Source organism: Paramacrobiotus metropolitanus, unplaced genomic scaffold, assembly GCF_019649055.1.
Source record: "Paramacrobiotus metropolitanus isolate TYO unplaced genomic scaffold, Prichtersi_v1.0 Parri_scaffold0000045, whole genome shotgun sequence".
Classification (NCBI taxonomy): Eukaryota; Metazoa; Tardigrada; class Eutardigrada; order Parachela; family Macrobiotidae; genus Paramacrobiotus; species Paramacrobiotus metropolitanus.
Genome location: NW_026570265.1, coordinates 714860 through 740103, shown reverse-complemented (window position 1 = coordinate 740103; position 25244 = coordinate 714860). Strand labels below are relative to the sequence as shown.

General features: G+C 41.2%; 8 protein-coding genes across 12 annotated transcripts; 4 read left to right on the top strand and 4 right to left on the bottom strand.

The window, feature by feature from the left end:
• Window positions 1-57: 57 nt before the first annotated feature.
• On the top strand, window positions 58-3303 carry LOC129591231 (queuosine salvage protein-like). 3 transcript variants are annotated; one of them, XM_055486810.1, is made up of 8 exons: window positions 58-250; window positions 497-592; window positions 962-1191; window positions 1445-1580; window positions 1921-2070; window positions 2498-2621; window positions 2698-2951; window positions 3045-3301. In XM_055486810.1, the coding sequence occupies exons 2-8, from the start codon at window positions 590-592 to the stop codon at window positions 3198-3200; spliced, it is 1053 nt and encodes a 350-aa protein (XP_055342785.1). In that variant the 5' UTR covers window positions 58-250; window positions 497-589; the 3' UTR covers window positions 3201-3301. The 3 variants fall into 3 exon arrangements, with proteins under 3 accessions (XP_055342785.1, XP_055342784.1, XP_055342786.1); XM_055486809.1 differs by having other exon boundaries at window positions 58-269; window positions 3045-3300; XM_055486811.1 differs by lacking the exons at window positions 58-250; window positions 497-592 and having other exon boundaries at window positions 1001-1191; window positions 1435-1580; window positions 3045-3303.
• Window positions 3304-3331: 28 nt separating this feature from the next.
• Window positions 3332-6340, bottom strand: LOC129591230 (histone-arginine methyltransferase CARMER-like). 2 transcript variants are annotated; one of them, XM_055486806.1, is made up of 4 exons: window positions 5998-6340; window positions 5332-5841; window positions 4661-5137; window positions 3332-4525 (listed from the first exon to the last, which is right to left on the bottom strand). In XM_055486806.1, the coding sequence occupies exons 2-4, from the start codon at window positions 5757-5759 to the stop codon at window positions 3640-3642; spliced, it is 1791 nt and encodes a 596-aa protein (XP_055342781.1). In that variant the 5' UTR covers window positions 5760-5841; window positions 5998-6340; the 3' UTR covers window positions 3332-3639. The 2 variants fall into 2 exon arrangements, with proteins under 2 accessions (XP_055342781.1, XP_055342783.1); XM_055486808.1 differs by having other exon boundaries at window positions 5332-5795.
• Window positions 6341-6459: 119 nt separating this feature from the next.
• Window positions 6460-8326, top strand: LOC129591232 (uncharacterized). Its single transcript, XM_055486812.1, has 3 exons — window positions 6460-6916; window positions 7204-7448; window positions 7513-8326. The coding sequence occupies exons 1-3, from the start codon at window positions 6836-6838 to the stop codon at window positions 8150-8152; spliced, it is 966 nt and encodes a 321-aa protein (XP_055342787.1). The 5' UTR covers window positions 6460-6835; the 3' UTR covers window positions 8153-8326.
• Window positions 8327-8433: 107 nt separating this feature from the next.
• Window positions 8434-11232, bottom strand: LOC129591300 (uncharacterized). Its single transcript, XM_055486903.1, has 6 exons — window positions 10757-11232; window positions 10499-10581; window positions 9756-9974; window positions 9491-9649; window positions 9324-9389; window positions 8434-9048 (listed from the first exon to the last, which is right to left on the bottom strand). The coding sequence occupies exons 2-6, from the start codon at window positions 10562-10564 to the stop codon at window positions 8719-8721; spliced, it is 840 nt and encodes a 279-aa protein (XP_055342878.1). The 5' UTR covers window positions 10565-10581; window positions 10757-11232; the 3' UTR covers window positions 8434-8718.
• A 433-nt stretch (window positions 11233-11665) lies between these two features.
• On the top strand, window positions 11666-14729 carry LOC129591347 (uncharacterized). Its single transcript, XM_055486975.1, has 9 exons — window positions 11666-12104; window positions 12159-12268; window positions 12410-12528; window positions 12827-12912; window positions 13023-13232; window positions 13364-13382; window positions 13474-13559; window positions 13770-13973; window positions 14326-14729. Exons 1-9 carry the CDS (start codon window positions 11877-11879, stop codon window positions 14350-14352), a joined length of 1089 nt encoding a protein of 362 aa, XP_055342950.1. The 5' UTR covers window positions 11666-11876; the 3' UTR covers window positions 14353-14729.
• Window positions 14730-15666: 937 nt separating this feature from the next.
• LOC129591296 (uncharacterized) lies at window positions 15667-18103 on the top strand. Its single transcript, XM_055486897.1, has 7 exons — window positions 15667-16322; window positions 16608-16696; window positions 16823-17026; window positions 17207-17225; window positions 17351-17436; window positions 17545-17748; window positions 17912-18103. The coding sequence occupies exons 1-7, from the start codon at window positions 15848-15850 to the stop codon at window positions 17936-17938; spliced, it is 1104 nt and encodes a 367-aa protein (XP_055342872.1). The 5' UTR covers window positions 15667-15847; the 3' UTR covers window positions 17939-18103.
• On the bottom strand, window positions 17915-20499 carry LOC129591297 (E3 ubiquitin-protein ligase CCNB1IP1-like). Of its 2 annotated transcripts, none has more exons than XM_055486898.1 (11): window positions 20324-20499; window positions 20181-20196; window positions 20027-20095; window positions 19880-19950; window positions 19621-19695; window positions 19396-19489; window positions 19127-19147; window positions 18962-19053; window positions 18732-18876; window positions 18519-18647; window positions 17915-18407 (listed from the first exon to the last, which is right to left on the bottom strand). In XM_055486898.1, exons 1-11 carry the CDS (start codon window positions 20384-20386, stop codon window positions 18262-18264), a joined length of 921 nt encoding a protein of 306 aa, XP_055342873.1. In that variant the 5' UTR covers window positions 20387-20499; the 3' UTR covers window positions 17915-18261. The 2 variants fall into 2 exon arrangements, with proteins under 2 accessions (XP_055342873.1, XP_055342874.1); XM_055486899.1 differs by having other exon boundaries at window positions 18519-18644.
• A 1883-nt stretch (window positions 20500-22382) lies between these two features.
• LOC129591303 (sulfotransferase 1B1-like) lies at window positions 22383-24908 on the bottom strand. Its single transcript, XM_055486906.1, has 6 exons — window positions 24677-24908; window positions 24479-24591; window positions 24049-24284; window positions 23242-23463; window positions 22956-23139; window positions 22383-22731 (listed from the first exon to the last, which is right to left on the bottom strand). The coding sequence occupies exons 1-6, from the start codon at window positions 24766-24768 to the stop codon at window positions 22613-22615; spliced, it is 966 nt and encodes a 321-aa protein (XP_055342881.1). The 5' UTR covers window positions 24769-24908; the 3' UTR covers window positions 22383-22612.
• Between the last annotated feature and the right edge of the window lie 336 nt (window positions 24909-25244).

The following is a 25244-nucleotide window of genomic DNA, read 5'->3' as shown; positions in this document are numbered from 1 at the left end:
GTATTATTCTTTTCTATGGTACAGCACTCGCGTCTGTTGTACCGTACGTACAATACATACGGAATAAAATACCGTAGTGTTTCCCGGGCTCCCGGCTCACCAACTACGAGTGCGGCTTATTACCAGCCTTAGTTCTCACTTCTCACAAAACATTTTCGCGAATTCAGAATTCGGAGCAACTTTTTTGTCGGTGTGTGTGCCATTTTTTAATAAACTGAAGTTGTATTCCAATTGTGTTTATCGACTTTCGGTGAGACTCAGTGCTTGTTGTAAGTACTTACTTAAAATAATCCGGCAATATTTGCAGTAAAACTGTAAACAGAAACAGAGAAACTTTGTGATTTTTGGATCGGTGGTGCATATGAAGTAGAACCAGGGTTTTTCTTTTGAGAACGCTGGCATGGACAAATATGCTACAACAAATGTTATTCGGGTTTTGGAAACAGGGATAGGCTGTTTGTGGCTTTTCGCTTTGCTAAACTTGGAATACTTTTAGGGTTTCGTACCGGGAATTTGGAGAGCCAGAATCTGAAGCTCCTATTCCGCTTTTCAAACCCGCACATCGGCGGATCGCCGGCGAAATATTCTCATGGTACGGTAAATTCGTAAGGATATTGTAGCCTTAAATACATATTTCTACTATCGGTTTCGCCTTCCTATCTCGTTATGGGAAAAAGAGGAATGGTGATTCTTTACAGGAGTTGCATAGTTTTAATTGCGTGCGAAAGAGCTCGGACGGCTTCATCTGTCCGCAGGGGACGCGTACGCGACAGAACTTTAACTGCGTTTGTGTTTTGGAACGATTCATTTCAGAGTCGTTGCTGAAAACGCATTTGTACAATCGAGTTTTATTATATAATACGTGTTAAAGTTAAAGAAAGTGAAGAGAATTGTCTCCGTTTAGATTTCAGTACGTAATTAAAATTCAAGCGCCGGCGATAACAATGTGGTTTCTGCATAGGAGCAAAATCTCGATTGCGCAAGCGACAGCGGACCACACCGCAGCGATCTAGTGCGTCAGTCAGCGGAATTCATCTGTAAACATGCGGAAAGCGTTTCCGTCGATATGACCAAAATTCGGGAATTGGCCGGGTTATTGTCGAGAAAAATCGCCCAGGGTGATATGGGCTTGGATCGGTGGAAGAAGCATGAACTGCACCCGAAAACAGCAGACCAGAAAGCGGTCGATTGGTGAGTTAAATTAATATAATACCTGTCATATTAACTACGCCAAAAACTACTTAACGCTTGCATTTAATAATCTCTCCGCCGTTGTTACGTTTTAGCGAAATAATTTTGAATGAAATTTCGCTGCTTGTATGTGGTGAAATTAGAAATGAGGTTTTAGAAAGTGGGTTGCCGGGTGAAACAGTTATTTTGTGGTAACAACGTGGTCCGGATTCTGGCATGACTGTAACGATGATAACGTTTCAGGTGTTTACAGGATTTTCTTCGTGGATACGTTGAATTTTTCTTTTTGGTCGGAGGATGAATCCGATCAAAAATTCTGCGTTGAATACAATGGCAAGCGGTGGACTGGCTACTGGGCATTGTGTGCAGCTGTTAACCGAGCTCTTGATGTAAGATCTTGGCCTTTCAGCGGTTAGTGATATTTAAAGTTTGTTGCGATTTGCGAGTATATTCGGCAGTCACTTAGAGCAAACGAAACGTGCTAAAAATTTTGAAGTAACCGCTGCTTTGCGTCGAGAAGACTGCTGCTTTATATAGTGGATATTTATTATTGTATTTTGTCAATTGAGATTGCTCTCTTTTGCCAAATAGTCAACTACCGATTGTCAACTAGTCAACAACCGTTTTCAGAAAAGCTCCTCTTATAAATATACTGTACAATACGCACAGAACGATGGTAGTTTTTTTATGGTTCATATTTCCCTGTATAATTATTGTGTGTTATTTCAGGAAGGCATTCCGATTACGGACCCGAAATATTATGAGGCAGTTACCGATCAACAGCTTGAATACGTTTTCCGTACTAGCACGCATGGTGTTATGCCCATGATACAAGAAAGGAAACAGAATCTCCATGATGCCGCTAAAACATTAATCTCTGTAAGCAAGAGTACAAGCTTGTCCGGTAATTTCTGACGAATCAATACAGCGAGCTACACAAATTTGCGTGTTACGCCAAACTTCACGCTACGGCGCGCCAACACTGCTTAAACACGTAACTAGCATTTGGCTGCCTGGTGGCTTGGTACACGCCATTTAATTTTATGAAATAATAGGAACTGTCTGGCGGAAGGTGGCTAGAAAATGGTTGATGCAGTAAGCGACAACCTGACTGCGGAGCGCATTTAGGCAATTTGATAAACGTAGTGAAGTGGCCATCGTTATAAGCGCAAACTTCGCGCTAGCTGTACCTTTACGTAGGAAATTACCGGACAAGCTTGTACATGAGTATCGCTTGCCGAGTACGCCGTTGAGAACCAGGTTTTCGAACTTATTTACGGACTTATTTACGTGATATCGGTTGCAGAAATTCGATGGAACATTTGCCACATGCATCAAAAAGGCAGCGCATTCTGCTAAGGAACTTTTGAATATCATTGTAAATGATTTCCCTTCTTACCGGGATGAATCCATCTTCGAGGGCCGCACAGGTGAGCGAAACCTCTTTTGAATAACTTTCCACTGAAACTACTGCATAGCTGTACTGTAACAAATAATCTTCCTCAGTGTACTTCTACAAGCGAGCGCAAATTCTCGTGGCCGATCTTTGGGCATGCTTCGAAGGAAAGGATCTGTTGAATTTCGCTGACATCGATCATCTCACAATTTTCCCCGATTACCGAGTACCTCAAGTGTTGAACTATTTCAAAACAATGGTCTACTCTCCTACGCTGGAAAATAAGTTGCGAAAAAATTATTTATTTCATTATGGGGAGAAAGAGGAACTGGAAATAAGGGGAAGTAGTGTTTGGGTGGTTGAAGTGAGTGATTGCTCGTTGTGCAGTAACTGTAGGTACATTTGGTTGCTTAATGCGCAAGCAGGGATTATACGAAATCTCGTGTTTGTTTTACAGTTACTCTGGAAGGAAATCTCAGATATAATGGGAAAAGATGCAGTGGGTTCCGTTAATGCTATTGTTCTGGATCATTATCTTTGGGATTATAGGCAGGCGCACAATGACGATATGAAAGATGTACCCTTTCATAAAATTCGATGTATCTATTACTGATCTGACTGAATGAGACTGTCGAAAAATAATTTAATAAACTTCTAATGAAGAAGTATGATTTCGGACGGTTGACGGTGCGTTACTACTAGCCAAATTATGCAAGTAAATAAGAATGGCAGCGCGCGAGGCTGCAGAATTAACTGAGTCTTTACTCAACGCGATAGCCAGTTACCCCTAACATACAAAAATTAATAACTGCAAACGCTGCTGTTACATCGAACGGATCGTTTGAACATTAACGGAAACAAAAAAAATTCCATTCTACCAAATTAAATAACGGATTCAAAAAGCGAGAATTCAGCTAACTGGTGAAAACTTTGAAAGATTGTAACGCAAACAGATGCTAAAAGCTAGCAGCGTGATCAAAGCGGGAAAAATAAACAGTACAGGCCAGGTTGTGTCACAAACTGTCTATAACAGGCATTCCTGCCGAGGTTAACTAACTAAAACCGTACTGAACGTGGTTCGATGTTTGATAGCGAGCAGGAGGCGCGTTCTGTGGCTGGCCACCCGTGCTGGTATTTGCAAAGCCACCAATGGAAGGGATTCCTCCTGGATGAATATTTCGTCCTAACTGAATCTGGCTACCGCCTGGATTAGTGGGCTGGTATCCAACCGCATTAACAGGTGTCTCTCCAGCAGCCATAGTAGCATACCCACCCGGATGACCGTAAGCATGATAGTTCGCCGCCGGTCCGTTGGCCATGTAAGGCGTGTTCACCTGCATATTAGCCGTACTCTGGCACAGCTGATACTGCTGCTGGATCTGTGCGTTGTATGCATCGCTAGGCGATGCAGTATTTGATCCCGGTGGGGGTTCGACAGGTTGGCCGGTGTAGCGGAAGTAGGGATTCTTCAGATCCAAGACGTTAACGGACCGCGAATTTGTGCTGGCAATGGCCAAATCGATGGTCACGTCGTAGCTTTGTCGCCCGTTGGCCTCCATGAGGACACGTCCACTAAGTATTTGCCCTTTCACGCCAAATAACGGCGTTTTTAACAAACAGCGCACTTGATACCAATGAGTGAGGGGCTGATTGGGCGCGGTTGTCAGCCAGATGGTCGTATTCGTTCCTTGGAAGGCAGCATCGAACCAAAACGCCAAGCCATGGATCATGCCAGTGTTAATCAATGGAAAACTAACGGGAATATCTATGCGATGCAAATCCGCTTCATTGTCGCGCTCGAAATTTACGCTCCACTTTACGGAACCAGACGGGCATATCCGAACGTCAAAGGTGTCCACCACTGGCTGTCGAAAGTATTCTTCAAAGGCTTTCTCTCGCAGTGCACTCAGATCAATTCCATGAAAAGAAGTTTGATACCTAAAAAGGACAACATATGAGATGTTCAAAAATTGCGAAACGCCACAAATCTGTAAAATAGCTCCAAACAGTACAAGGACAACTGCGAATACTGAGGCATCACTAATAACTGCATTAAATCATCCATTCGCTCACCAGAAGTTAGCTTTCGACAGTTGTTCCATGTAGAGAGCCTCATCACTAAAAGGAGCGATATGCAGATCAGCAAAGGTGGGAAACATTCTTCCGCCAGGTTGGAGAAATTTCTTAGCATGTAAATATGTTTCCAACATGCGTTCGTTCAGCAGCATGTAACCCATGGGTTCGGATATAATAATGTCAACTTTTTCCGGCAAGGTAATTTCCTCAATTTTTCCATGGACCACTTCGACCACGCTCTCCATTCGGTTATGACGAACCAGGCTGTTACAGTGTTCCGCCATGGAGCTGGCTTCCACGGCGTACACCTTCCGAGCACCGACTTGACAGGCAAAAAATGAAAGAATCCCTGAGCCAGCTCCCACATCCAGCACCACTTTATCACGAAAGTCCACATCATTCAACTGGATCGCACGCTGATAGGTTGCAGTGCGCACGAAATCTTGCAACATGTTTTGTTGTTGGGAAAGGAAACTGCAAACCGACGCAAAACTTTCATTAATGGTAAGCACATTTCCCGTAAAATAACATGGATTGAATCATTGAATTTCCGGAAAACAATGCGCTGGAACTCACTGTTCATTTAATCTGCTTATGGTATGATTATGGCGTCACCGCATTAAAAAACTGATGATCAAATGAATATTTAATTATTATTATTTTAATACCTGTAAAACTGGAAGTACTGAATCGCCGACGTTTCCTCGGTTCTTTTCTCGAAAATTGACTGGATTTTGCCAGACTTGATGCTATTAACAATGTCTTTCAGCTTTTTTAGATCTTCCTCCTTTTCCACGGATACGGCCAGAGACTGCTGGAATTTTTCGTTGGGGCCGAAAACCAGCGTTTTGTCACCAATGACAGCACTTTCTGTGTGGCTGTTCAAGGGGATCTTCATTACTTCTTGATCATCCATCAGAACGTGCATGACGAATGCCGCGGACGAGTCTAGATCGTTGGTACGTTGAACAACCACGGAGCAAGCATTTTCCTTGTCTGCCGACAAGGGTTCGAATGACGGACCATTGATTCTCCACAAACGCACCCGCGGAACCGAGTACATTTTAGGAGTTGACTGTGGTGGCGCCATTGACATGGCTCCGTCAGATTGCAGAATTCAGATCCCGAAGAACTGTAAAACGATAAATTCAGCAAGGCGCCGAGTTACTTCGCAACTCCTGCAACAAAAGGGAAAAGTGAAGGATATTCTAGGCTGACACTGGCGCCAATATGACAGTGCTCCACGTTTTTAGTAAGCTTTTTTTTCATTAGAATCATATATCAAAGACCATACGAATCATATATCAAACAAATTGGCAAAAGACCATACGAACCTGCAGAACAAATGGTCACAACGACGCGTCCCGATATAAAACAGTAAATTTACTGGGTAAGAACTAAGAGGACCTTGGAAACTTCAAAGAACCCAAGGGCAACACTGCAGTTAAATCATTCTCGACGTCCAATGTCAACACTGCAGCGAGTAAGTTCACAAGTATTATGATGAGTAAGTTCACAGCCGTGATTACTTTAATGCCTGCTAGATTCTTTAGATGTTGCTTGCGGCAGCATTCGATTTTAACACTTGCAAAACCAAAAAGAAAATTATTATGAAAATCTTTTAAATGATGGAAGGCAAAAATAACTTAAACCTACTGTAGGGTAGTCCGTAGTCGGGAAGCTCCAAGCGCAGCCACTCAGAGGTTACTTACAGCGCGCCCCCGCGATCGTGCGGTCAGTTGTAGCGGAATGAACGCTTTCTATTGGATGGTTTTGGTGCCAGTATAGTGGCAGTACCTAGAAGGCTAGAGCCTAAAGCCTATAAGTTAAGTTTTTTTAGTTTTTTTTTATTTTTTATCAGTCTTTTTATCAGTTTTTTAGAATACTAATCGTAGTTCAAACCTATAATTATGAATTGGTGTATTTATTAACAGATTGATTAGAATTATAAATAGATTCCGCCATCATGATCAGTATAACCTTATCTGGCTTATCACCAGTAAACTACGTGCGCATTTTTGTCTAACTTTTTGCGTTGAAGATCCCTGTGCAGGACTGTTTGTTTGGCTGTTCATGGTCCTTTGTGGTCGTAGTCCGTAGATGTAGTCTTATCCTGGGCGATGCGAATACTTTCAGACTATTGAAGCTACGGGAAGCCTTATTTTCTGAGCCATGCTTCTGCAGCAAACTGTCGGTGTCTGTCAGGTGTGCAGTCGCTCCAGACTGTTGGCGTCGCGATGGCTGTTTATCCAGGTACAGTACCTACGTACAGTACCTAAGAAGTACCAGTCCAGCGTAACTGAATGAGGATAACATTAGTATTAACATTAGTAATAACATTAGTATTAACTTTAGTAATAACATTAGTATAACTGTATTAGCAGTGATAACGTAAGCAGTGGCTATGAAGTCCATTGCTATTCGTGTTGTGCTTTTGTCGTCGTAACGACGTCGTTGTAAGACGCGATATGTAAATAGTATTCTTATGGGCGTTTATACCTTGCCTTCTTGGGTCATTAACTAGATTCATAATTTGGTAGGCTGAAAGTCGGATGCCGACGATAAGCAGCTCTATTCCCAAAGTTCGTCCTCATATTAATCCCGGCAGCGCATCGTCCGGGCCATCTCCGACCGAAAAACTGTCGGCTGTTCGAAGGCTGTGGAAATACATTAGCAATTTCGGAGTATTTCGCGTTATAACAGGCCAGAACTCGATGAGTGCTATGAGAATACAGAAGCTGAAAGCAAAAGATTGCGTTTCCCCACTTGCTGCCATGGTCTACACGTAAGCATGCGTTGTTATTTCAGACGTTTCCAGCTTTTGTCTATTAATTTGCATACCTTCGTAGTTACCAACTGGACGGAACTCTGCGTACCGCCTGTACGGTAGTCAACATTGTTTTCGCTTTTATCGTGCTGAGCGGAATTAAATGGTATTTGGAATCGGGATTTCGGATTAAGTCATTCGAAGAAGTAGATCGCACAATGGCCGGAAATCCCATAAAGTTCGATCATCGGTACCAGTACGGCATTGCTGTTGGTTTTGCCTTTCTTACGTTTTTTGCCGTAAATTTTTTGCGGCGACGAGCGATACTGCGCGGCTACTACGATTCCAAAACGGATTTATTTACTCTGGTTAAAATCACCGGCCTGGGAAGGACGACACCATTTCATATCAAGGCTGGTCATGCTAAGCACGTACAGAGGGAGGGATTTGGAAAGTTTTTGGGGAATGTGGTTTTGCTGGACGCGGATCGCAGCCCGCTGACATCAGTTATCTTATTACAAGATAATTTTCTGCTGCCCTGGTACTGGAACAGATTGTTTGACGGTTCTCAGCAAGGTGTTGGTGACCCGCTTCTAACGGAATATAATCTACTGGCAAGGCATCAAGATTCAGATGAGAAAAAAGCTCAGGAATTATCGGCTTTAAATGCCAAACGAATAGGTGAATTATACAATTTCAAAATGAAGCAAAAAGGAATGTAATAATACCGGTGTGACACTGGATGCCCGAACTTCGCTGGATAAACAAATGATGGAATGTTTTTTTCTCTTGCGATTATGAATGCATACATTTTACTGTTGACGCAGACCGCTGGAAATGGGAAAAATGTTTTCGGCGTTCAGAACAGCTGCAGAAATAAATCTTTATGATGATGACTAGTTCACCGTTGAATACAGTAGTATTTGACATTTGTACGGTAGATGTGTGCTTATGCAAGAAGATGCCGGGCAATACGTTCAGGACTCTTGTCCTGACAGGTAAGACTGGTTTTACAATTTAATTCGAACTTTTTTCAAAGACAGCAATACTTTCCAACAAACGGCCAATACAATACTGCTCTCTTTAGTGAGAAAACTGCAATTAAATGGAAAGAAAATTAAATGGGAGAGAAACAAGAAAAACTAAAAACAAAATGCTGAACTCAAACCGGACATTATTCCGCCATTGCTTATAGTTGCAGATGCGGAATAGGTATATGCTACCGGCAACTGGTATTGCTGAATGACTGTAGGAACATATTAAAGACGGGAGAAAACAGCAATGCGATTTAATCCGAATTCGCACCTTTATCGCTGTCATTCCCATCATTAAAAGCCGGAGTGACAGTGTCATCTCCACTATCCAAAGCATCGTCGTCTGCAACGTTGTCTTCATTATCAGAGTCGTCATTATCATCCTGATCATCGTTCTTGGTGTTAACCGGTCTCACTGCGGTGCTGACAGCCACTGTTTCCGATTCAGTGGTAAACGCATCGTTGTCCGGCTCGTCGAACACCGTTTCATCACTTCCGTTATCGTTTAGTTTGTTGAAAGAGAAGTTGGAACTCATACTATCACTAATCGGAATGAACAGTGCCGCAATTTTAATGGATTCCACCTAAAAATTTTGAACAAAATATCACAATTACCAAAAACTTTGATCATTGATCGATAGATGCATACGGTCATTATTACGGTGGCAGCCAGTGAGCGTCAAATTAGGCACTGTACGGCATATGCATAATGCCCAAGAAAACGAAGCGTGAAATAAAAATACTTCCTTATAGGCGGCACGGATTCCGTGCCTAACCGGCGATTTTCGGCTACTTTAAGAGAGCTACCTTTTCAACGAATCTACAATAAGCTGCAGCAAAGAAGCCAATTTATCCCCACCTGTGCTTCCATCATTTCTTCCTCTTTTTTCAGCTGCCGAAGAGCATCTTGAGAAACGTCTTCCAGCTGGAAAAATATTCTTATGTCAGCATAAAACGTAACTATTTAGTCGAATTGTACGGCCGGCATCCATTACTGAAGCCATTAAATTAACTCCTTTTTCGTACTTTGTCGTCGAACGGCGAAACATTGAATCCCGGAGTGAACTGGGTTTTACCATCATTTTCCGCATCAAACTCAGCGGCATTTTGTGCTGCTGCTTGGAGAAGATTGAGATCGGTGCTCAGCTGTGCCACCACCGGTTCAATGCGGTCCACTTCTTTCTTCTAGAGAAGGACCATTAAACTTTACAGTAACAAGATGTCTTTATGATCGCGCGTATGACATATTAGCATTTTATTCAATAAACACGGTCATACAGAAATCACTTACCACCCACCAGACTTTGTACAAAAGCAAGCCGGTCGACGCTACGATGAGAAGTAGCGCCACTACTGCGCAGACATCGGCCACACACGCCATACAGCACCAACGGCCTGCACGCTTTGATCGATTTTCACTAGCTACCAACACCGGCAACAAGTTGGCTTCCACATCCGATGGTGAGGGTGAGATCAACTTCATCTTGCAGCCCTTCTCACCCGAGGACAGCTAAAATAAGCATATCAAGAGCTCAAAAAGAGTCGACTAACACATGGGACTCGCTGAAAAAATGCATGCCATTTATTCCAACCACTTTGTACAGTTTTGAGCACAGCTTTTTTCGCACAATCATTTGACATGCAATCTGAATGTTTTGCAACCAAACCAAGGGCAACAAAATTATCGAACAAAAGCTGAATTCCGTAACATTACTGACAGTGTCATATCATATATTCGTGCCGATTAGCGGCGATTACTCTAATGAAGTGGATTAATACATTAACTGCAGAATGCAGTCGATAAGCTGTAAGCGGTAGCCATATCAAGTTAAATCTTTGCTTTTAACTAAACAAAACATTTTCGGCTTTCCCTAATTCTATCATCAAGCAGCAGCACAGTTTAATGCAAACGGTGACAAAACATTTCCCGTGATGAAATTTAACAAAACGATTATTTCTGCGCTACGAAAGTACAATAACTCTCCTTTTAAATTTACAGCAACAAATTTATTTTTCGGAAAGACGAAGACTCACATCATTCTCGACTGCTGGAGCCTTCTTGGCGCCTGTAAGCGGACCGAAACGGGCGAAATTGACCATTTTCCTGGTGGTTGAACCTGAATAAATAAAATGACAGTATAAATAAATGACCAGCGAAAAAGTTCGTCAAAGGTGTTTGTCGACAACTAGCATTTATAGAGCTGCACAGCGCTGCGGGAAGATGATCAGGAGTGATACAAAAATAAGCGAAGAACGGCAGATACCTTTACGCGCTACTGAGCTAATACTTACAGAAAACAGGAAAACGCTGGGGCAGTTAAGGCAATGGCCAATGAATGATCGAAGTGATAACCAAGGAGCTTCTCTGTTTTCCGAAACTAATGAACAATTTTTAAAAATGGTTTGGTGCCCTCATATCTCCAGTGCTCCAAGTACAAACAAGATAAAAAATGCAAACCGATTCGAGCTTGCCCAAACACGCGCGCAGTTGCCACAAGATGGCAAGAGATCTGGACATTCAGACGTGATTATTCCGGTTGTCGAATCACAAACCTTCTTGCGCCGTATGACTCACAGAATGTCTACGAATCACTGACCGCAAGAACGCATTTGTTGTGCGGAGCAAATACTTCTATGCATGTAGGTTTTTATCAGTGGTTATTATAATTAATGCTATAATCGCATACGCTACTGATCCAGAGCTCAGATTTAAAATGCACCATTTTGGATCAACACTGCATGGTTTGCTTGAAACTCCTACCGTAGAAAATGTCAGCTGAGCTGCTGCATTTGCAGTCCCCCTTGTCACTAACATATAAGTGAATGCACCGCCCACTTCCGGTGCGGGAGCGATAAAATATTGAATTCTGTGGAGTGTCGACGTCGGTCAACCCGGCAAAATTTATAAATTACATACATAGTTGTTACTTGGATTAAAACTGCAGATTGATTTAGTTACCACAGGTGCAGGTTAATAAATTTTTCGTTGTACTTGTGCGGTTATGCCTGTTTTTTATTAATTGCTGGTAATTTTAAAAAAAACTGCCATTCTCGAGCAGTATTTCTGCGTGTACATAAAATTCGTATTTACCTTTTAGCTGGAGGGCAGCGCGGTAAAGCATGTATGTAATTGCGCTAAAATAATGTCACAGAGGATGTTATCAAGCGGAAAAATATTTCGAAGATCCGCTAACGCAAAACAGTTCCTACGAGTATATATATGCGTGCAATTTTATTTATACGAGCAACAAAATTTCAGCTTTTTATTTTAATTTCTACCATATCGATATAAATTTATCAATATACGAGAAGCAAAAATAAGTGTGTCTATAATCATTAAGTAATCGTAAGGTCAAAATCAAGTACTGCATTCGAACCAGCAAGCAAACTTTATCAAATTAAAACGGGGCAAATGGCGTACGTCAGGATGTATCTCCTAATTGCATGGATGCACTCGCTTTATTTTTTAATAAATTCCGCGGATAAACCTTACCCATATGGCTATTCTACTTCGAATTCCTACTCGTCCCCCAACGGCAACAGCTACAGTGCCCCTTATAAGCCCGAAATCAGCAGCTATGATTACGTTTTCGTGCCTTTTACTACTCCTGAGCCGAATCCTGCTGCATCTGAATATCCGGTAAGCCAACACAAAATGGAAACAATGAGTGTTATTAGCCGATTTTCTTTCCAGTATGCTGGAGGCATTCGAAAGCTGCCAGTGAGCACAGTATCACCGACTGTTTGCAAATCTACTACTTTTCGGACAAACATAGGATGCCCGTGCAAACTTGTTAACGAAAGGTCACAAACTTATATATATTTTTTCTGCGTTGAGGAATGATGTAATGTTCAGAAAGGACAGCCTGCATAAAATAATCTGAATCTTTCGAACTATTTGAATCACAGTGAGTAATCCAATGCATAAAGTGTTTATTTCGTTAGATGTTTTCCGTCAAATTCCGTTTGCAAAAGCATTTCCGGAACAACCGGGGGTATATGTGGATGTAAGGATAATTACGTTGCAGTTAACAACACCTGCGTTTCCGCAACTATTTACAATCGTGCGTGAAGTACAAATTTACCGTGATTTGAATTTATACCGGATTATCTTGTAATTATCAAACAGAATTTGAGATAATAACTATAACATAATGAATGCAGTCGTGTCGGTTTGCCGGTGTTTGTCGGTTCTACAGCTATATATACATACAGCCTATACTTGAAGTATCAACGAAATTGATTTTCCGGTTATGAACAGAAACTAAAATTTTACTGTATAAAACAAGCGTAAACAAGAAACATAACTACTGTAGTATTTATGAATAATACCGTACCTATATCATTAAATGACATTTGCAGAGACGATACAGCCATTTACGCTACTTTCGCCAACCATTCTGGTATCGTGTTTCCTGCCGGCAAATTCTGTTATCGGCAATATACCGGTACAGTGTTCGACAAAATGTGGTTCGAACTGTATATATTCTGATTATTCGCAGAAATATTAATAAGTTTACAAACGTGATACGATGATTTGTTGATCATGAAATTGTAGCAAGTTGGTGCTAACGGATCGGTCACGTATACGCTAACTCTGCTGTCATCTTCTCCCAATCCGTCCACCACCAAATACATATCTGTTGAATCACCAAGCGGCAACCTTCTTTTTCTAAAAACGCCCGATCTTTCCACCGTCAGCAGCCAGACGTACTCAGTTGTGGGGAAAGATGCGTCGGGAATAACTAGCAACGTCGTAACTTTTACGGTACTTGCCCTTTGAGTAATCGATACCAACTCTTGTAGATCACAGGCAACATTCATGCTGCATATGAAATCTTGAATAAAATTTTATATGAATAAAAGCCAGGGTTTAACATAAACCAGTTGTTTTTTCAGGTTGGGTACAACTGTACAGGTAAAGTCAGGCTCCTGGGTTTTTGTATGACAAAATAATTACTGCGCTTTAAAGTACTTGTTTCCTGCATCACTGTACTTCATAATTGCAGCTCCTACATGCTCCTTTGATCTGGGAAATAGTTTCACGATCGACTGCACTCGTTTCGGCGTAGCTGACACCATCGTAACTGCACTGGTTGGTGACCTTATTATTAATCTGCGTTCACACGTTTTGTGGGATACTGAGTAATACTGAACCCAGAACAAAATTAACTCTGGCTGTATTGAAATCACCTTTAATCAGTTTGAACTGGTAGCCGATAACAAGCTGTACTTTGCAGCTGATCACAAAACAAGTTCAATCAGAAAAATGCTCACAGTTAACACATTTTTTTATCGCCTACAGGCAACAGGAACTGTAGCGCCGACGACTTTTGCTTTGACACTCCTTTCCTCAACGTCTACGCTTGGTATTCGTTTTTACGCCATTGATCCTACAACTGGACAAATATTTCTGCAGAAAGAACCACACGGGGGAATTTTCGTGGAAGTCTATAGTCTATCCGCAACAAATGCTGCCGGTTTAACGTGCACGACGAAAAATATTACGGTACGTTTGAAGATCGGTACAGTACGTAGGATTTGAAAATGTAATCTTTTAGGCCATTAAATTTTTATTGCTACCTATTAGACCAAAATCAGTAACACAGCTTTTTACAACAACAAGCATTTTTTGGCAATACCTTAACCTGATACATATCTGATCGAGTTCCGCTGGTTCTGCTAACTCCCATGCTGCAATAAAATGTTACTTGTACTTGCGCAGTAAATGTTACTTGCTATCTTATACTGTTTAAACATAATAAATTTTTTCTTAAGGCGTATCAGCGGAGATTATAGCGGCTCATGCTAACGAGCATACGGCCAAGGTATACAATACATGTTTTTGTGTTTCTTTCTAGTTTACGACTGCCGCAAATTGCGCCTAATCAAGCAAGATCCACAGCAGTGCAGCGCCGCTGAAAGTTTTTGTTTGGTACTCGTATATCTTGGACATCTTCAGAAACACCAGTCTGTTGTTAAAGAAATAGCCCGTGGAATGTGACTCTACTAATTAGGCGCAATAATAATTATGAATGTTGAAATGCAAAACGATGGTAGCGAAAATCGTAATCTTTTGTATGCAAATAAAATCGTTATGCTTATAAGATTGATCGCACTGACGCAGTTTCAAATTTAATTCGATCACGCCCAGCTAGATATAGATTTAAGAATGCATCAATTGGTTCAGAATTATATCATGCACAATTTTACACAAATCATTATTTTGCAAAGCTGTGTGGTATAATTTGTACCATAAAGTGTTTTTTACTGGCATAAATAAACGGTAAACTTTCGGCTTCGAATTCGTAGAGGTTTTTCTAATAATATCAACCAAATATAGAAAACAGAATAAAATGCGGCTAGACGGTTATCACTTTTCCCCTGGAAGAACGATCTCCCTTTGATTTGGGATGTGGCAGTGTGTGATACATTCGCAATATCGTACATAGCCGGCTCATCAGAACTAGCGGGATCAGCACCAGAGGATACGGAAGAACGAAAGGGGCGCAATTATGAAGAACTGACCGATCGTTATTTTTTCCAACCTCTGGCCTTCGAGACCACGGGAAGTTGCGTTCAATACCCGTCAGTTAATCGGTCAGTTGGTCGACGCATAAACGATTAAAAAGGTGAGGCGCGCGCTACCGAGTTGTGGCAGCGCATACATATTGAAATTCAGCGCGGAAATGCCGCCGCCGCTTTTGTTCTGCGAACTGTTGATTGCTAAAAAAATCTAGAAGAGTTGTTTTATTTGTTCTAGCTATTGGATATTTGAGTCAAGGTATTTGATTCTTTAAGTGTAAAGAGCATTTATAGGTTGGTTGTACAAGTTTGAGATAAAAACAGATACGAAGAAAATGTATACTATTCTGCTATTTCTTTCGGTTATAAATCAGAACGAAATTTGCAAACAAAGAGTATCAAAAAAGATATTCGATCGCAATATTAATGATGAGCTTCGAGGTTTTTGTTGCCTAAACCGCTTTCATGTCACAAAGGTCAATCACATAAAGTAAATCGGCAAAGGTTGAATGTACTGCAGTAAGCTTTGCACGAAATTTCTAAGCAAATTGCGCCTATGCGAACCTTTTTTTAAAGTACTGTATCTTTAGCTTGCAAAGCTGCGAGCCTTGAACCATAGTAATGAACGCTGTACTGTGTTTCACTATTTTACCGGTCATTTAACTACGTATATTATAGTATAAGCGTCGCTTATTCTGCAACATATATTTACTGCTTTTATAGACCGCAAACACAGGCAAGGGAAACACACACTTACTGAATACTAATTAATAGAAGTATTGGTTAAATTATACTTAAAAGCACGTGTACATATAATCGTCCTAAATGTGGTAAAACATCATACTACTTTCGATCGAAATGGTTCGTCTTATACAACTTCCGCTACCTGTACACATGCTCCACTTGCTCGTACTGACGACTGCATCTGTCTTCTTCCGGTTTCGTTGTGTGGAATCAGCATCCAAAAGGCAACAAACCAGTAGTTACCAGCCACACCAGCCATCCTATGCTCAGCCGGGATACTCGTCACCGTCTCCGATCCGGATTGCGGAGCCGCTGCACTGGGAGTATCTGCCAGTGGCGGTGCAGTTACCGACACTGGACTATTCTCCACTAAAATCCGATGACCATTATGTATCCACATATCCACCGGAATTCTGCCGATCAACCACTGCAAGGGCCAATCTAGATTGTCCGTGTTTACTGATTGGAGAGACCTGTTTGCCCGCGAATTCCGTGTGTACCCGCGATCCAGACGGCGATGGATACTGCGCCTGTGCTAAAGGATACGTTCTGTTGAACTCCACTTGCGTCACGCAGCAGTACTATACGCGTAAGCCATTAGGTGTTGATTTACCCCATATAACGTTAGTGGCATTAATAATGGTACTATCGCTACTATGTTATTTTTTACGGTACTCCAAGTAAATGTTTGATTTCTCATTAAAATTATTCAGCGCTATAACATTCATGACTGAGTTAAATTAAATTTACTTAGTTTCTTCTGCTACGAAACATTGTTAAGTATAGGTCAGTGCTTGAAGTACTCCGTAAGTAACCGTGAAACGGCTGTGGCGTGAGCATATGTTTTGGACTGCCTTGGCGCACATATTTTTAGAAAACGTCCTGAGACCTTTTGTAATCAGCAGTCCAACAATCACGGCATCTTGTTTCCTGCCGGCAAATGGAGTAATCGGCACATTACCGGTGAGAAGGCTTTGTCTATAGAGTATGATCATCATAGTGTTCTACGATTGTCGTTTTGCATTCGTTAAGACTTTTAAAAGAAAATTCGGTATAAAAAAAATTATTTTCCCCATTTTCATGTTTTAGAAGCTTACGAATGAAGCAGTTACGTTTTACAATCTGACGCTGCTGTTTTCTTCTCCTCTGGGCGATACGAACAAATACATAACGATTGATCAGACTAACGGAAATATTTTATCGGTGAAGCCACCCCCAGCCACAGTCCAAAATCAAACGTATCAGGTCACCGCCAGAAGTTCTTCAGGAACATACAGCACGCTAATATTTCGGGTTAGTATTTTCAGGTAATAACGCTCGTCGGTGGAGCACTTCTTCATTCACACAGGCGCTGTAATGAGACAAACTAATATCGTTTTTAATAGGCTACGTGCATCTTACCATACATAACATAATGGCTGCTTTTGTAAATTGTAATACATGTACGAGTATTAAAAGTCGCTACAATTTTAGGTTGCCTACAACTGTACACGTAAGTACTCACATAATACTGTGCTCCGTAACCGATGCCCTTGGAAATGACATTGTAATTAGTGTACACTGAAATATTTTTATGTTTCTGTTATTGTGCAGTAAAGTTTGACTACCCTTTTGTAGCGCCAACTTGCAGTTTTGAAAACGGGAACAATATTTTTGTATCCTGCACACTTAACACTGTGGGAAGCACCGTGGCCACCGTTCTAGTAAGGAAATAAGTTAAAATTACGTAGATGGTTCAAACTCTTTAAATATTAATTAATCTCTGTATACTCCTACCTCGTTTATAATTTCGGTTTTGTGTTGTTTTGTAGGCTACTGGAAGTGTTGCGCCAACAGCTTTCACAATGACGCTCATATCATCCACTTCAATTTTGGCCAACACTTATTATAAAATTGATTCAAATCTTGGGCTAATCCAAATAGTGAAACAACCACATGGCGGAATATTTATCGAGCGTTACAATGTAACTGCCACAAACGCTGTCGGGCAAAATTGTCCCAGTTTGTTGATTCAGGTACGCAATACGCATGAACTGATTTTGTTAAATTAAATATCAAATATCAAATAATTTAATAAATGATTCATAATAACAACACTCGTATGAAAAAAGCGTAGCTACAAGCGGCTACGAGAATGACAAATAATATGCACTATGCAGAAACGTTTCAATTTTGCAGATAACCACTGCTGCGGACTGTACCTGAAAGTGCCACGATACTTAGTACGTTTCGTTGTTTTACTTTATTCAGAATATCGATCAGTATCGGTAGATCAGTTAAGATTACCATGTGCAAAATATTATGAGACCATACGGCACAAAAGCCTACAGCTGCGTTTCTGCAGTAATAACTGACCGATGAGGAAGTGCTAACTCGTTCAATTTGAATAAAAATTGATAAACTGCGAGTACAATTACCTGTGTGCAACTTCACAAAAAATTATCGCACCACCATGGCAATATATACAAGGCAAACATAAAGTAAGGAAAACAACAATAAATAAACGATAATCTTCTCCAGCATGGCAGTTAAAAATTCAAATTAAATCTGGGCATGCCGGAAGGGTCAGATGGTATGCTCCGGGTTGAGGCTCTTTGCGCCATTGGTAAACGGATTCGATTCTGATGCTGCTCGGTGTTGGTATTGCCCAGTAAGAACGGGAAATGACTGTGCTCTAAAATCATAAACCAAATAAAACAGTCATACAATCGGCACAACCGAGCCAGTTACCATAATTATAGCATCTCAAAAACAGTTTCTTAAGAATTTCAGGATAGTACTTTACCATTATGCTCTGCTGTCTGCAGCGGACCCATATGTTGCCGTGAATGAAGCATATTACGATTAGCAGCTATGGTACCGCGAAATTGCACAGGAGGTGTATTTGGATTTGCCTCGGAAGGGAAGTAATCTGCTAGCAAAGATTTATGGTTTGCTATCAATCCAGAAAACTGAGGTGCGAGGAACCTACGGCATGCATAGATCTACGGAAACTTACCAGAGCGAGCAGTGCCTTTGTTTTGCAACGGGAGTGTTCGCTGATTGTGGTCAAGAGGATGCTCCTGTGCGCAGCGCGAATTCGTCAACATTTGCCGACTGGCGTCCTGCTCTGTCAGGCGGCATCGCAGAGCGTCGTACGCAGCCTAAAGTCGAGACACAAAACGCATACGCGAAATAAGAAGAGTTAAAGAAACTTAATTAAGCTGGTTATAATGCAATCAAGCTGACGCTTAGTTTCAAATTTTGACGTGTTTTCTCCGCGAGAATATTTTCCAGATCACTGTTTTTCTTTTGCAATTCGTCAATTTCCCTTTCTGCATCTATACAGAAAACGGAAATACTTGTTTGTGCTTTATGCAGTAAAGCTTGACCTTTAGACCGCTCGCGTCTAACTTTTTAAGTCCATTTCCAGTGCTGCAAAAAAGAGATATTTTCAGCAAATTCAGATATATAATGTAGGATTAGGCGATAATGGTGATCGAGTCAAATTATTCAGTTAATTTATTAATTAAATATTTAATTTTTGTTGAAATTTCTGTTGAGATTAATTTCTGTTGATTATTTAATTAATTTCTGTTGAAAATTATTTAATTTAATTATTATTTGATTGCTTAATTTTCTGTTGAAAATTACTGTAATTTCGTGACTGCACATCGGCTTACCGGCTTTTTCCTGGGCTAGTTTTGCAACCATTTCCTGTGTTTTCTTGTCGGCTGCCAGTCTTTCCTGTTTTTCTCGAGAGAACACCAGCTGAGTCTGCAATTACCGCGAAGACAGTCAATATTAAAATTCAGCTTACGATTACCAATTTCCATAAGTAGCAAATTATTAAAACGAAGTACCATATACAGTATGACCAGCGACCGAATAAATTCAATTTGCCGCACCTGGTAGTGCCACAAAGCCAATGCTCGAGATGCTATTTCCACCACAACCTCTGGTTTCTGTCCGGCTAAGATCATCTAAAAGCAACAACGATTGCGAAGCACGTACGCCCGACAAATTTTGCGCATAAACTAAAGAAACACAAATGCGCATATTTATGCGCTCGAATAGTACCAGAAGGAAAAACAAGCCGCTCGAGAAACCCAAACAACGCGTACTGTAATGGCTTTACCATGAATACGAGCTAGTAGAGTACCTTACCGATTTGTATTGCTCCGAAGGGCTAATTTCTGTTTTAACAACATCTAACTGACCAGGAAGCTCCGTGGAACCTTTAGCAGAACCAGCAGGTTGGTTAGGTAAGGTTAGAACTTAGAAGCGAGCCGTAAGAAGTCAATGTGGCCTCACACAAAGGGCATCGGCTTTCGCGGCGTCTGGAGGAGAATTCGAGCTGGCCGTGCTCATTGCAGAACACATCTGAAATGGTTGGCGATTGCGGTAATTCCATTACAGCAGAATGCGTCATTAAGCACACGAAGATGTCCAAAGGGAGCAGACTTACGAGAGCATGAAGTGATCTGCAAATATTCAGATGTTTCGTAAACCATTCTGGGAAATACGAAGTAATCTCGTATCTGTTTTAACTCCTGTGTACACCTGTATCAGATAGCCGTCTTACGCAAACAAGTCTAGCAACTCCCTTACCCATGCGAACTCTTGCACCACTGCTCCGCATCCAGGAAAATTGCAGGTAAGATAAGCAGACATTTACTGTATTAATGAATTCACAGCTTTGGATTCGATGGGACAATGGTCGACTAACTCATAACTTTAAAATACTACGTAGACAAATATAGATATGCGTGGCTGCAGAAAGCACAAGACCGTAGTGGAAACGGCTTATTAGCCATTTATTAAGGAAATCTTTGACCATTAATTTTGACAAACAACTGCTCGTGTTCACCATACCGAACACGCAGGGCGGTAGGTAGGGCTGTGTAACAGTGTGACTTCTGTGTATTTATAAAAGTACTACTCTAGTACTCTTGGAAAAAAATTAATGAGAATATAAGGAGAAAATTGATCCTTTCTTGTTCTACTTGATCCCGTACTCTTGTGACAACTTCATTTGATTTCATCGTCAAATGCTCATTAATGGGACACACTGCACGGTACTACAAGCAAAATGCAGAAAGGTGGAAATACCATTGTAGATTCCGAAGTTCTGAACAAAGCGAGGTTGTTAAATGAAATTACCCTACATTTTTATGAGATTCTGTGCTTCAGTAACGAATTCACGTTATTTACACGTCCCAATATTCTGCAAAAAATACTCCACAGGCGCATAGGCTATCAACATAAATGAGCCGGTTGCCGGATGGGAAAGGAGCAGCGGTTTCGCGGGTGCCCTACCCTTCCGGAAGTGCCGAACAGATCACCGCACAGGGAAGCGTGGAAGAAAAGTTTAGGATTTATTCGGCAGACGGTCGGTTCCCAGAGAGCAGGGTCAAGTATCTAGTGTAGTACTTATAGCATAAAGCGGGAAATATGGAGCTACTCCGAATTCCGAAGACTTTTGCAATTTGAGTCAACGTGATTATCCGGCGGCCGGTGTTTTCGGGGTTCGATCGAATCATTTGATAAAGAGCGTTTCAGCAGCTGGACGCTTGACCTTGGCCGCTGCAATGCCGTCTCCACCATGAACGTCACAGTTTTTGTACTTCTTTTTTCTGGATCGCACATAGAACCACATCTGTCGCACAAACTCCATAAACCCGAGATACATCCAAACCGTCTACGCGGTCATGCATGAGCAGCAGCAGACCGGGCAATTGCAGATGTTCAGGCAGGCAGGAACAGGATGTCCAGATACTGCTCACTCTCTCAAACACACAATAGCGCAGTCTCTTGCACAGGCAGGATGTTGTGTTTTTCGGCGTGATAGCCTTGGGTGCGCACACAATAGTTGCGCGCGCCGGATTTCACTTTCTCTCCCCAGATGACCTGGTTGGCAATGTCGTTCCCTGGCGAATGGTGAGTGGCACGGTGTAGATCGCTTTAATTGGTGCAGGCAAATGATCTAAAGGAACTGTCCCGTGTACCGGTCTGATGTGCCGCAAGGTCCGCATTTAACGGTTTCGACGATTTATCGCTGTCGCCGGAATCAATGCTTCTCTGTGCTACGACCCCTTGATGCCACTTTGTCATAGAAGACACGGACACTGTCACGAATGAGCAGTCCGCCGATGGCCAAGAGGGTAATTGACGGCGACAGTAATTTCCGCGTACTCCAGGGCCGAAAATGGTGTGCCACTAACGCCGGACAGCCCTGCACACCACCCCAGGAACGCCCAGCCAACAACGCAGGAGAAGGACAGGATGTAACTGACCACCAGAATACCAGATCAGAAAGTCCTATGGTAGATAACAGCGCTAGCGGTAGAAACACATACTTCTGAATTGGTGATTTGTTACGATTGCGAAAATTAACAAATTATTGATTTTATTCTCTCTCAAAACCGTTTCTCACGGACTGCGTTTGCAGTTTTTACGCCCGGGGAAAGGTGACCACGGATGAACGTCGCTCACCATTTGGCGCGCGTCCGTTACAAATGCACTTGTTTGCGATCTTATTAGTTTGTGATCCATTCTTGTTGGAAATCTGGAAAGATTTTTATCCAGCGACATAGCAGTAAATAAATAAATTATACTATTCATCTGTGAACATTTTCCTTTTTTTAAACGTACGAACAGAACAGGAGAAAAGTATTTTCTTGGGCTTTTTCTAATTTCCCCGGAGACAGACCCGCGTATAACAGCAAATTCGTTAACCGGCTTCGAAGTTTAAAATTTATTAGCGTCAGCCTTGCAGGCAGAACTGCTGCATCGGCGTCCCACAATTTCCAAACAATTATTCTTTCATAAAATTGTTATAACAAAGTCCGTTAAATCAACCAGTTTGGCAACTGTCCCGGGCTAAGTTTAAGTTTTTAACTACGTGTAAGTAAACTGCAGTTCTTTTAGGTCTTCACGTTGCATATTCTTGTCAATCCAAGCCGACACCATTTTGTCCATTTCAGTCGAGAAATGTAGTTTCCAGTTTCCCACGCTCCCTGCATAGATACTAGCTATGTACGTCATTTCGGTATGGAACTTTAATTCGGGTTACGGCAGTCTGCTTTAATTTCAAGTATCTTATACTAATTTCCTTACTATAATATTTACAGAAGCTTTACGTTACAATGAATTTATTACTTCAGCAAAAACTTCAACCTACTTTGGCTGAAAATGTTAATTCACGTCTTATTCAACAGCTTTTTGTTTTTATGAAACGCACCTGCTCGTAAGAATGGAGAAACTTGAAAATCCAGAATTCCCGCCCGGTCACTGGCAATGCGATTGGTCAAGTCGTTGTTTTTCATTTGATCAAATGAGCAATGATAGGATATTGTCTGCAACTGTTTTGCAGATAAATCCTTTCCGAGAAAATGAGCAAGTTTGGAAACGGTGAGTGTAAAATCCTGTAAAATACATGCGCAAATTAAGCCAGCTTGATTCCGTACGATTGGGTGATTTTTGGAGCACAGCTAATGTTTAATTGCAAAGAAATTTAAATTACGTACATCACTAAGCTCCTCAAAGGAGAGAACAAAAAAGTTAGAATCGTTGCGATGTTTCCAGTAGCTCGCTATGTGGTCAAAGTATGGTCCATAACAGATCTTTCCTTTGATAAACGCGTCGATCATAACGCCGAGATCGCCAGCAAATTTCGATCGCCGCCTCGCTTTCAAATGGAAATACGTTGAGACTATAACGTCTTTCGGATTGCGAATATGGTAAATGACCTGAAAAGGACACGGGGACATGTATAATATAGTATACTGTTGACCTTTCGACTCACAAACATTTACAGCTTATTGCATATTGTAATCGCTTTTAGTTTATGAAACGCCATTTGTTATAATATTGGAATGGCAGTCAAAAAAAATTAAATTACATAATATTATATGCTGTAATATTATGTGGGATAGAATAAGCTCTCACATCAGTCAAGAACATGAAAAGAGAGCCGGCCACTGGTTCTTGTAAGAGCTCTACCGGTAGTATGATGATAATTCTGCCCTTATGCATGTTCAACCCGAAATTCCAAAACTGATTTCACTTTCCTTGTTTTTTTTAAACCTTAATATTAAACTTTATTATTTTTTAAACTTTAATATTTTTTAAACTTTAATATTTCTAAGAATTTTTGATAATTATATAAGTATTTATCATACACATATATATTATATATATGATGCCAAGCCATGAAATGTCATATTGCAACATGCACAGCTATAACAGTTGGCGAGTACGAAAACGAATTAATAAGTACATCTAGAGCGAATATGATCCATATAGTTGAAAGCCTAAAGCGTTGCCATAATTACCTTGGTTTTATTCTTTAAAATACTAGGAGGTAACGCATCGCACGACAGGTGCGTGAAGAACGTTCTCCCTGGAGGCATTGCAGACAACGAGTCTACAACGCGGTGACCGGCGTAGTTTGCCGGTGTGCAGAACTCCAGATACGGTATTTTCTCCTCCAGAGGAGGACCTTCCTGCAGTGTTGCTGGATCCCCATCCGCCTGTATCATGGCCACGACTGCAGATAGCCACGCAGAACCTGCAAGATTGTAATCCGTATAATCGGTGGAAGTCATACATAAAAGACAGCAAAGAATAAGTAGATTATTAAGTCAGATAATCAGATAATTTTTATAAAAGGTTGTAACGCATAATCTATCACGACTTGTAACGCATAATCTATCACGATGCGCAACTCATTAATTTTTTGTACATCATAGCCTGTGTAATTACCAGACTTCGGAAACCCGCAAATAGCAACATCGTTGGGAAAGGTTTGAAGGCGCTCCAGATCCGATAATGCCAAATAGTAGGGATAGTTCACGTTGCAGCCTTTATAAACCTTGCTGCAAAAAGCAATTTGCTTGAAAAAATTTTGATATAAAGATAAGTTATGTGAAATTAATACTAGCATCACTTTTGTGTTCTTACATGCAGTCAGAGCAGTCCGACGAAACAGGAGGCGGTATTCCCACCCCGTCGATGGGCAACCCTTCGTTTTCAAATTCATAATCGTCGCCCATTTTCAAAACTTTTGTTACGTGGTTAACGCTTCAAACTGACTGTGGTATTTTTGTACTTATCTTCCGCGTAAAAATTTTGAGCAGTGAAATGAAAACCGAAGAAATCAGTAACTGTCTGCAAAAAGACCGACGCGGCAGAGTAATGCCTACTGGGCACAATTAGCAGTACCAGTAGGTACTGCAAAAATCTGGTTTTTCCTAAAACCCGAAGACTGTGCAATCAATAAAATTTATATCACTTTTTTGCCTAAGTTTGGTGCAGGTGATTAGGGCATTGCCGGGAGCAATTTTTTCGGCTATAGATACAGTATATTATATGTTCTTATGTCTGCATAAAATACTTACCTCTTACAGCTATGTAGCCGGGATAAACTGACCGTGGTCAGTAAAATTATTCCTGAAGACTGGATGAGAGTACAAAGTAGGAAGACAAAAAGTACAGTATAACTGCGATATTATTATACTCGTATTTATAA

What these genes read in the sequence shown, in the direction of transcription:
- LOC129591231 (XM_055486810.1), top strand. An exon ending in CATCTTCGAGGGCCGCACAG is followed by an intron (nt 2,622 to 2,697) that starts GTGAGCGAAACC and finishes AATCTTCCTCAG; the next exon opens with TGTACTTCTACAAGCGAGCG. An exon ending in GTAGTGTTTGGGTGGTTGAA is followed by an intron (nt 2,952 to 3,044) that starts GTGAGTGATTGC and finishes TTTGTTTTACAG; the next exon opens with TTACTCTGGAAGGAAATCTC.
- LOC129591230 (XM_055486806.1), bottom strand. Translation starts at nt 5,759, where the DNA reads ATGTCAATGGCGCCACCACAGTCAACTCCTAAAATGTACTCGGTTCCG. An exon ending in CAGTACTTCCAGTTTTACAG is followed by an intron (nt 5,138 to 5,331) that starts GTATTAAAATAA and finishes GTCGGTTTGCAG; the next exon opens with TTTCCTTTCCCAACAACAAA. An exon ending in CTGTCGAAAGCTAACTTCTG is followed by an intron (nt 4,526 to 4,660) that starts GTGAGCGAATGG and finishes TGTCCTTTTTAG; the next exon opens with GTATCAAACTTCTTTTCATG.
- LOC129591232 (XM_055486812.1), top strand. Translation starts at nt 6,836, where the DNA reads ATGCTTCTGCAGCAAACTGTCGGTGTCTGTCAGGTGTGCAGTCGCTCC. An exon ending in CGCGATGGCTGTTTATCCAG is followed by an intron (nt 6,917 to 7,203) that starts GTACAGTACCTA and finishes ATAATTTGGTAG; the next exon opens with GCTGAAAGTCGGATGCCGAC. An exon ending in CTTGCTGCCATGGTCTACAC is followed by an intron (nt 7,449 to 7,512) that starts GTAAGCATGCGT and finishes ATACCTTCGTAG; the next exon opens with TTACCAACTGGACGGAACTC.
- LOC129591300 (XM_055486903.1), bottom strand. Translation starts at nt 10,564, where the DNA reads ATGGTCAATTTCGCCCGTTTCGGTCCGCTTACAGGCGCCAAGAAGGCT. An exon ending in CTCCAGCAGTCGAGAATGAT is followed by an intron (nt 9,975 to 10,498) that starts GTGAGTCTTCGT and finishes TGCTTATTTTAG; the next exon opens with CTGTCCTCGGGTGAGAAGGG. An exon ending in TGTACAAAGTCTGGTGGGTG is followed by an intron (nt 9,650 to 9,755) that starts GTAAGTGATTTC and finishes GTCCTTCTCTAG; the next exon opens with AAGAAAGAAGTGGACCGCAT.
- LOC129591347 (XM_055486975.1), top strand. Translation starts at nt 11,877, where the DNA reads ATGGCGTACGTCAGGATGTATCTCCTAATTGCATGGATGCACTCGCTT. An exon ending in TGCAAACTTGTTAACGAAAG is followed by an intron (nt 12,269 to 12,409) that starts GTCACAAACTTA and finishes TTATTTCGTTAG; the next exon opens with ATGTTTTCCGTCAAATTCCG. An exon ending in CTGTTATCGGCAATATACCG is followed by an intron (nt 12,913 to 13,022) that starts GTACAGTGTTCG and finishes ATGAAATTGTAG; the next exon opens with CAAGTTGGTGCTAACGGATC.
- LOC129591296 (XM_055486897.1), top strand. Translation starts at nt 15,848, where the DNA reads ATGGTTCGTCTTATACAACTTCCGCTACCTGTACACATGCTCCACTTG. An exon ending in GAGTAATCGGCACATTACCG is followed by an intron (nt 16,697 to 16,822) that starts GTGAGAAGGCTT and finishes TTCATGTTTTAG; the next exon opens with AAGCTTACGAATGAAGCAGT. An exon ending in GTCCCAGTTTGTTGATTCAG is followed by an intron (nt 17,749 to 17,911) that starts GTACGCAATACG and finishes TCAATTTTGCAG; the next exon opens with ATAACCACTGCTGCGGACTG.
- LOC129591297 (XM_055486898.1), bottom strand. Translation starts at nt 20,386, where the DNA reads ATGTCTGCTTATCTTACCTGCAATTTTCCTGGATGCGGAGCAGTGGTG. An exon ending in TGGCTTTGTGGCACTACCAG is followed by an intron (nt 19,490 to 19,620) that starts GTGCGGCAAATT and finishes CGGTAATTGCAG; the next exon opens with ACTCAGCTGGTGTTCTCTCG. An exon ending in GTCAAAATTTGAAACTAAGC is followed by an intron (nt 18,877 to 18,961) that starts GTCAGCTTGATT and finishes TCTCGACTTTAG; the next exon opens with GCTGCGTACGACGCTCTGCG.
- LOC129591303 (XM_055486906.1), bottom strand. Translation starts at nt 24,768, where the DNA reads ATGGGCGACGATTATGAATTTGAAAACGAAGGGTTGCCCATCGACGGG. An exon ending in TTTTAAAGAATAAAACCAAG is followed by an intron (nt 23,464 to 24,048) that starts GTAATTATGGCA and finishes TGTCCTTTTCAG; the next exon opens with GTCATTTACCATATTCGCAA. An exon ending in CCTTTGAGGAGCTTAGTGAT is followed by an intron (nt 23,140 to 23,241) that starts GTACGTAATTTA and finishes TGTATTTTACAG; the next exon opens with GATTTTACACTCACCGTTTC.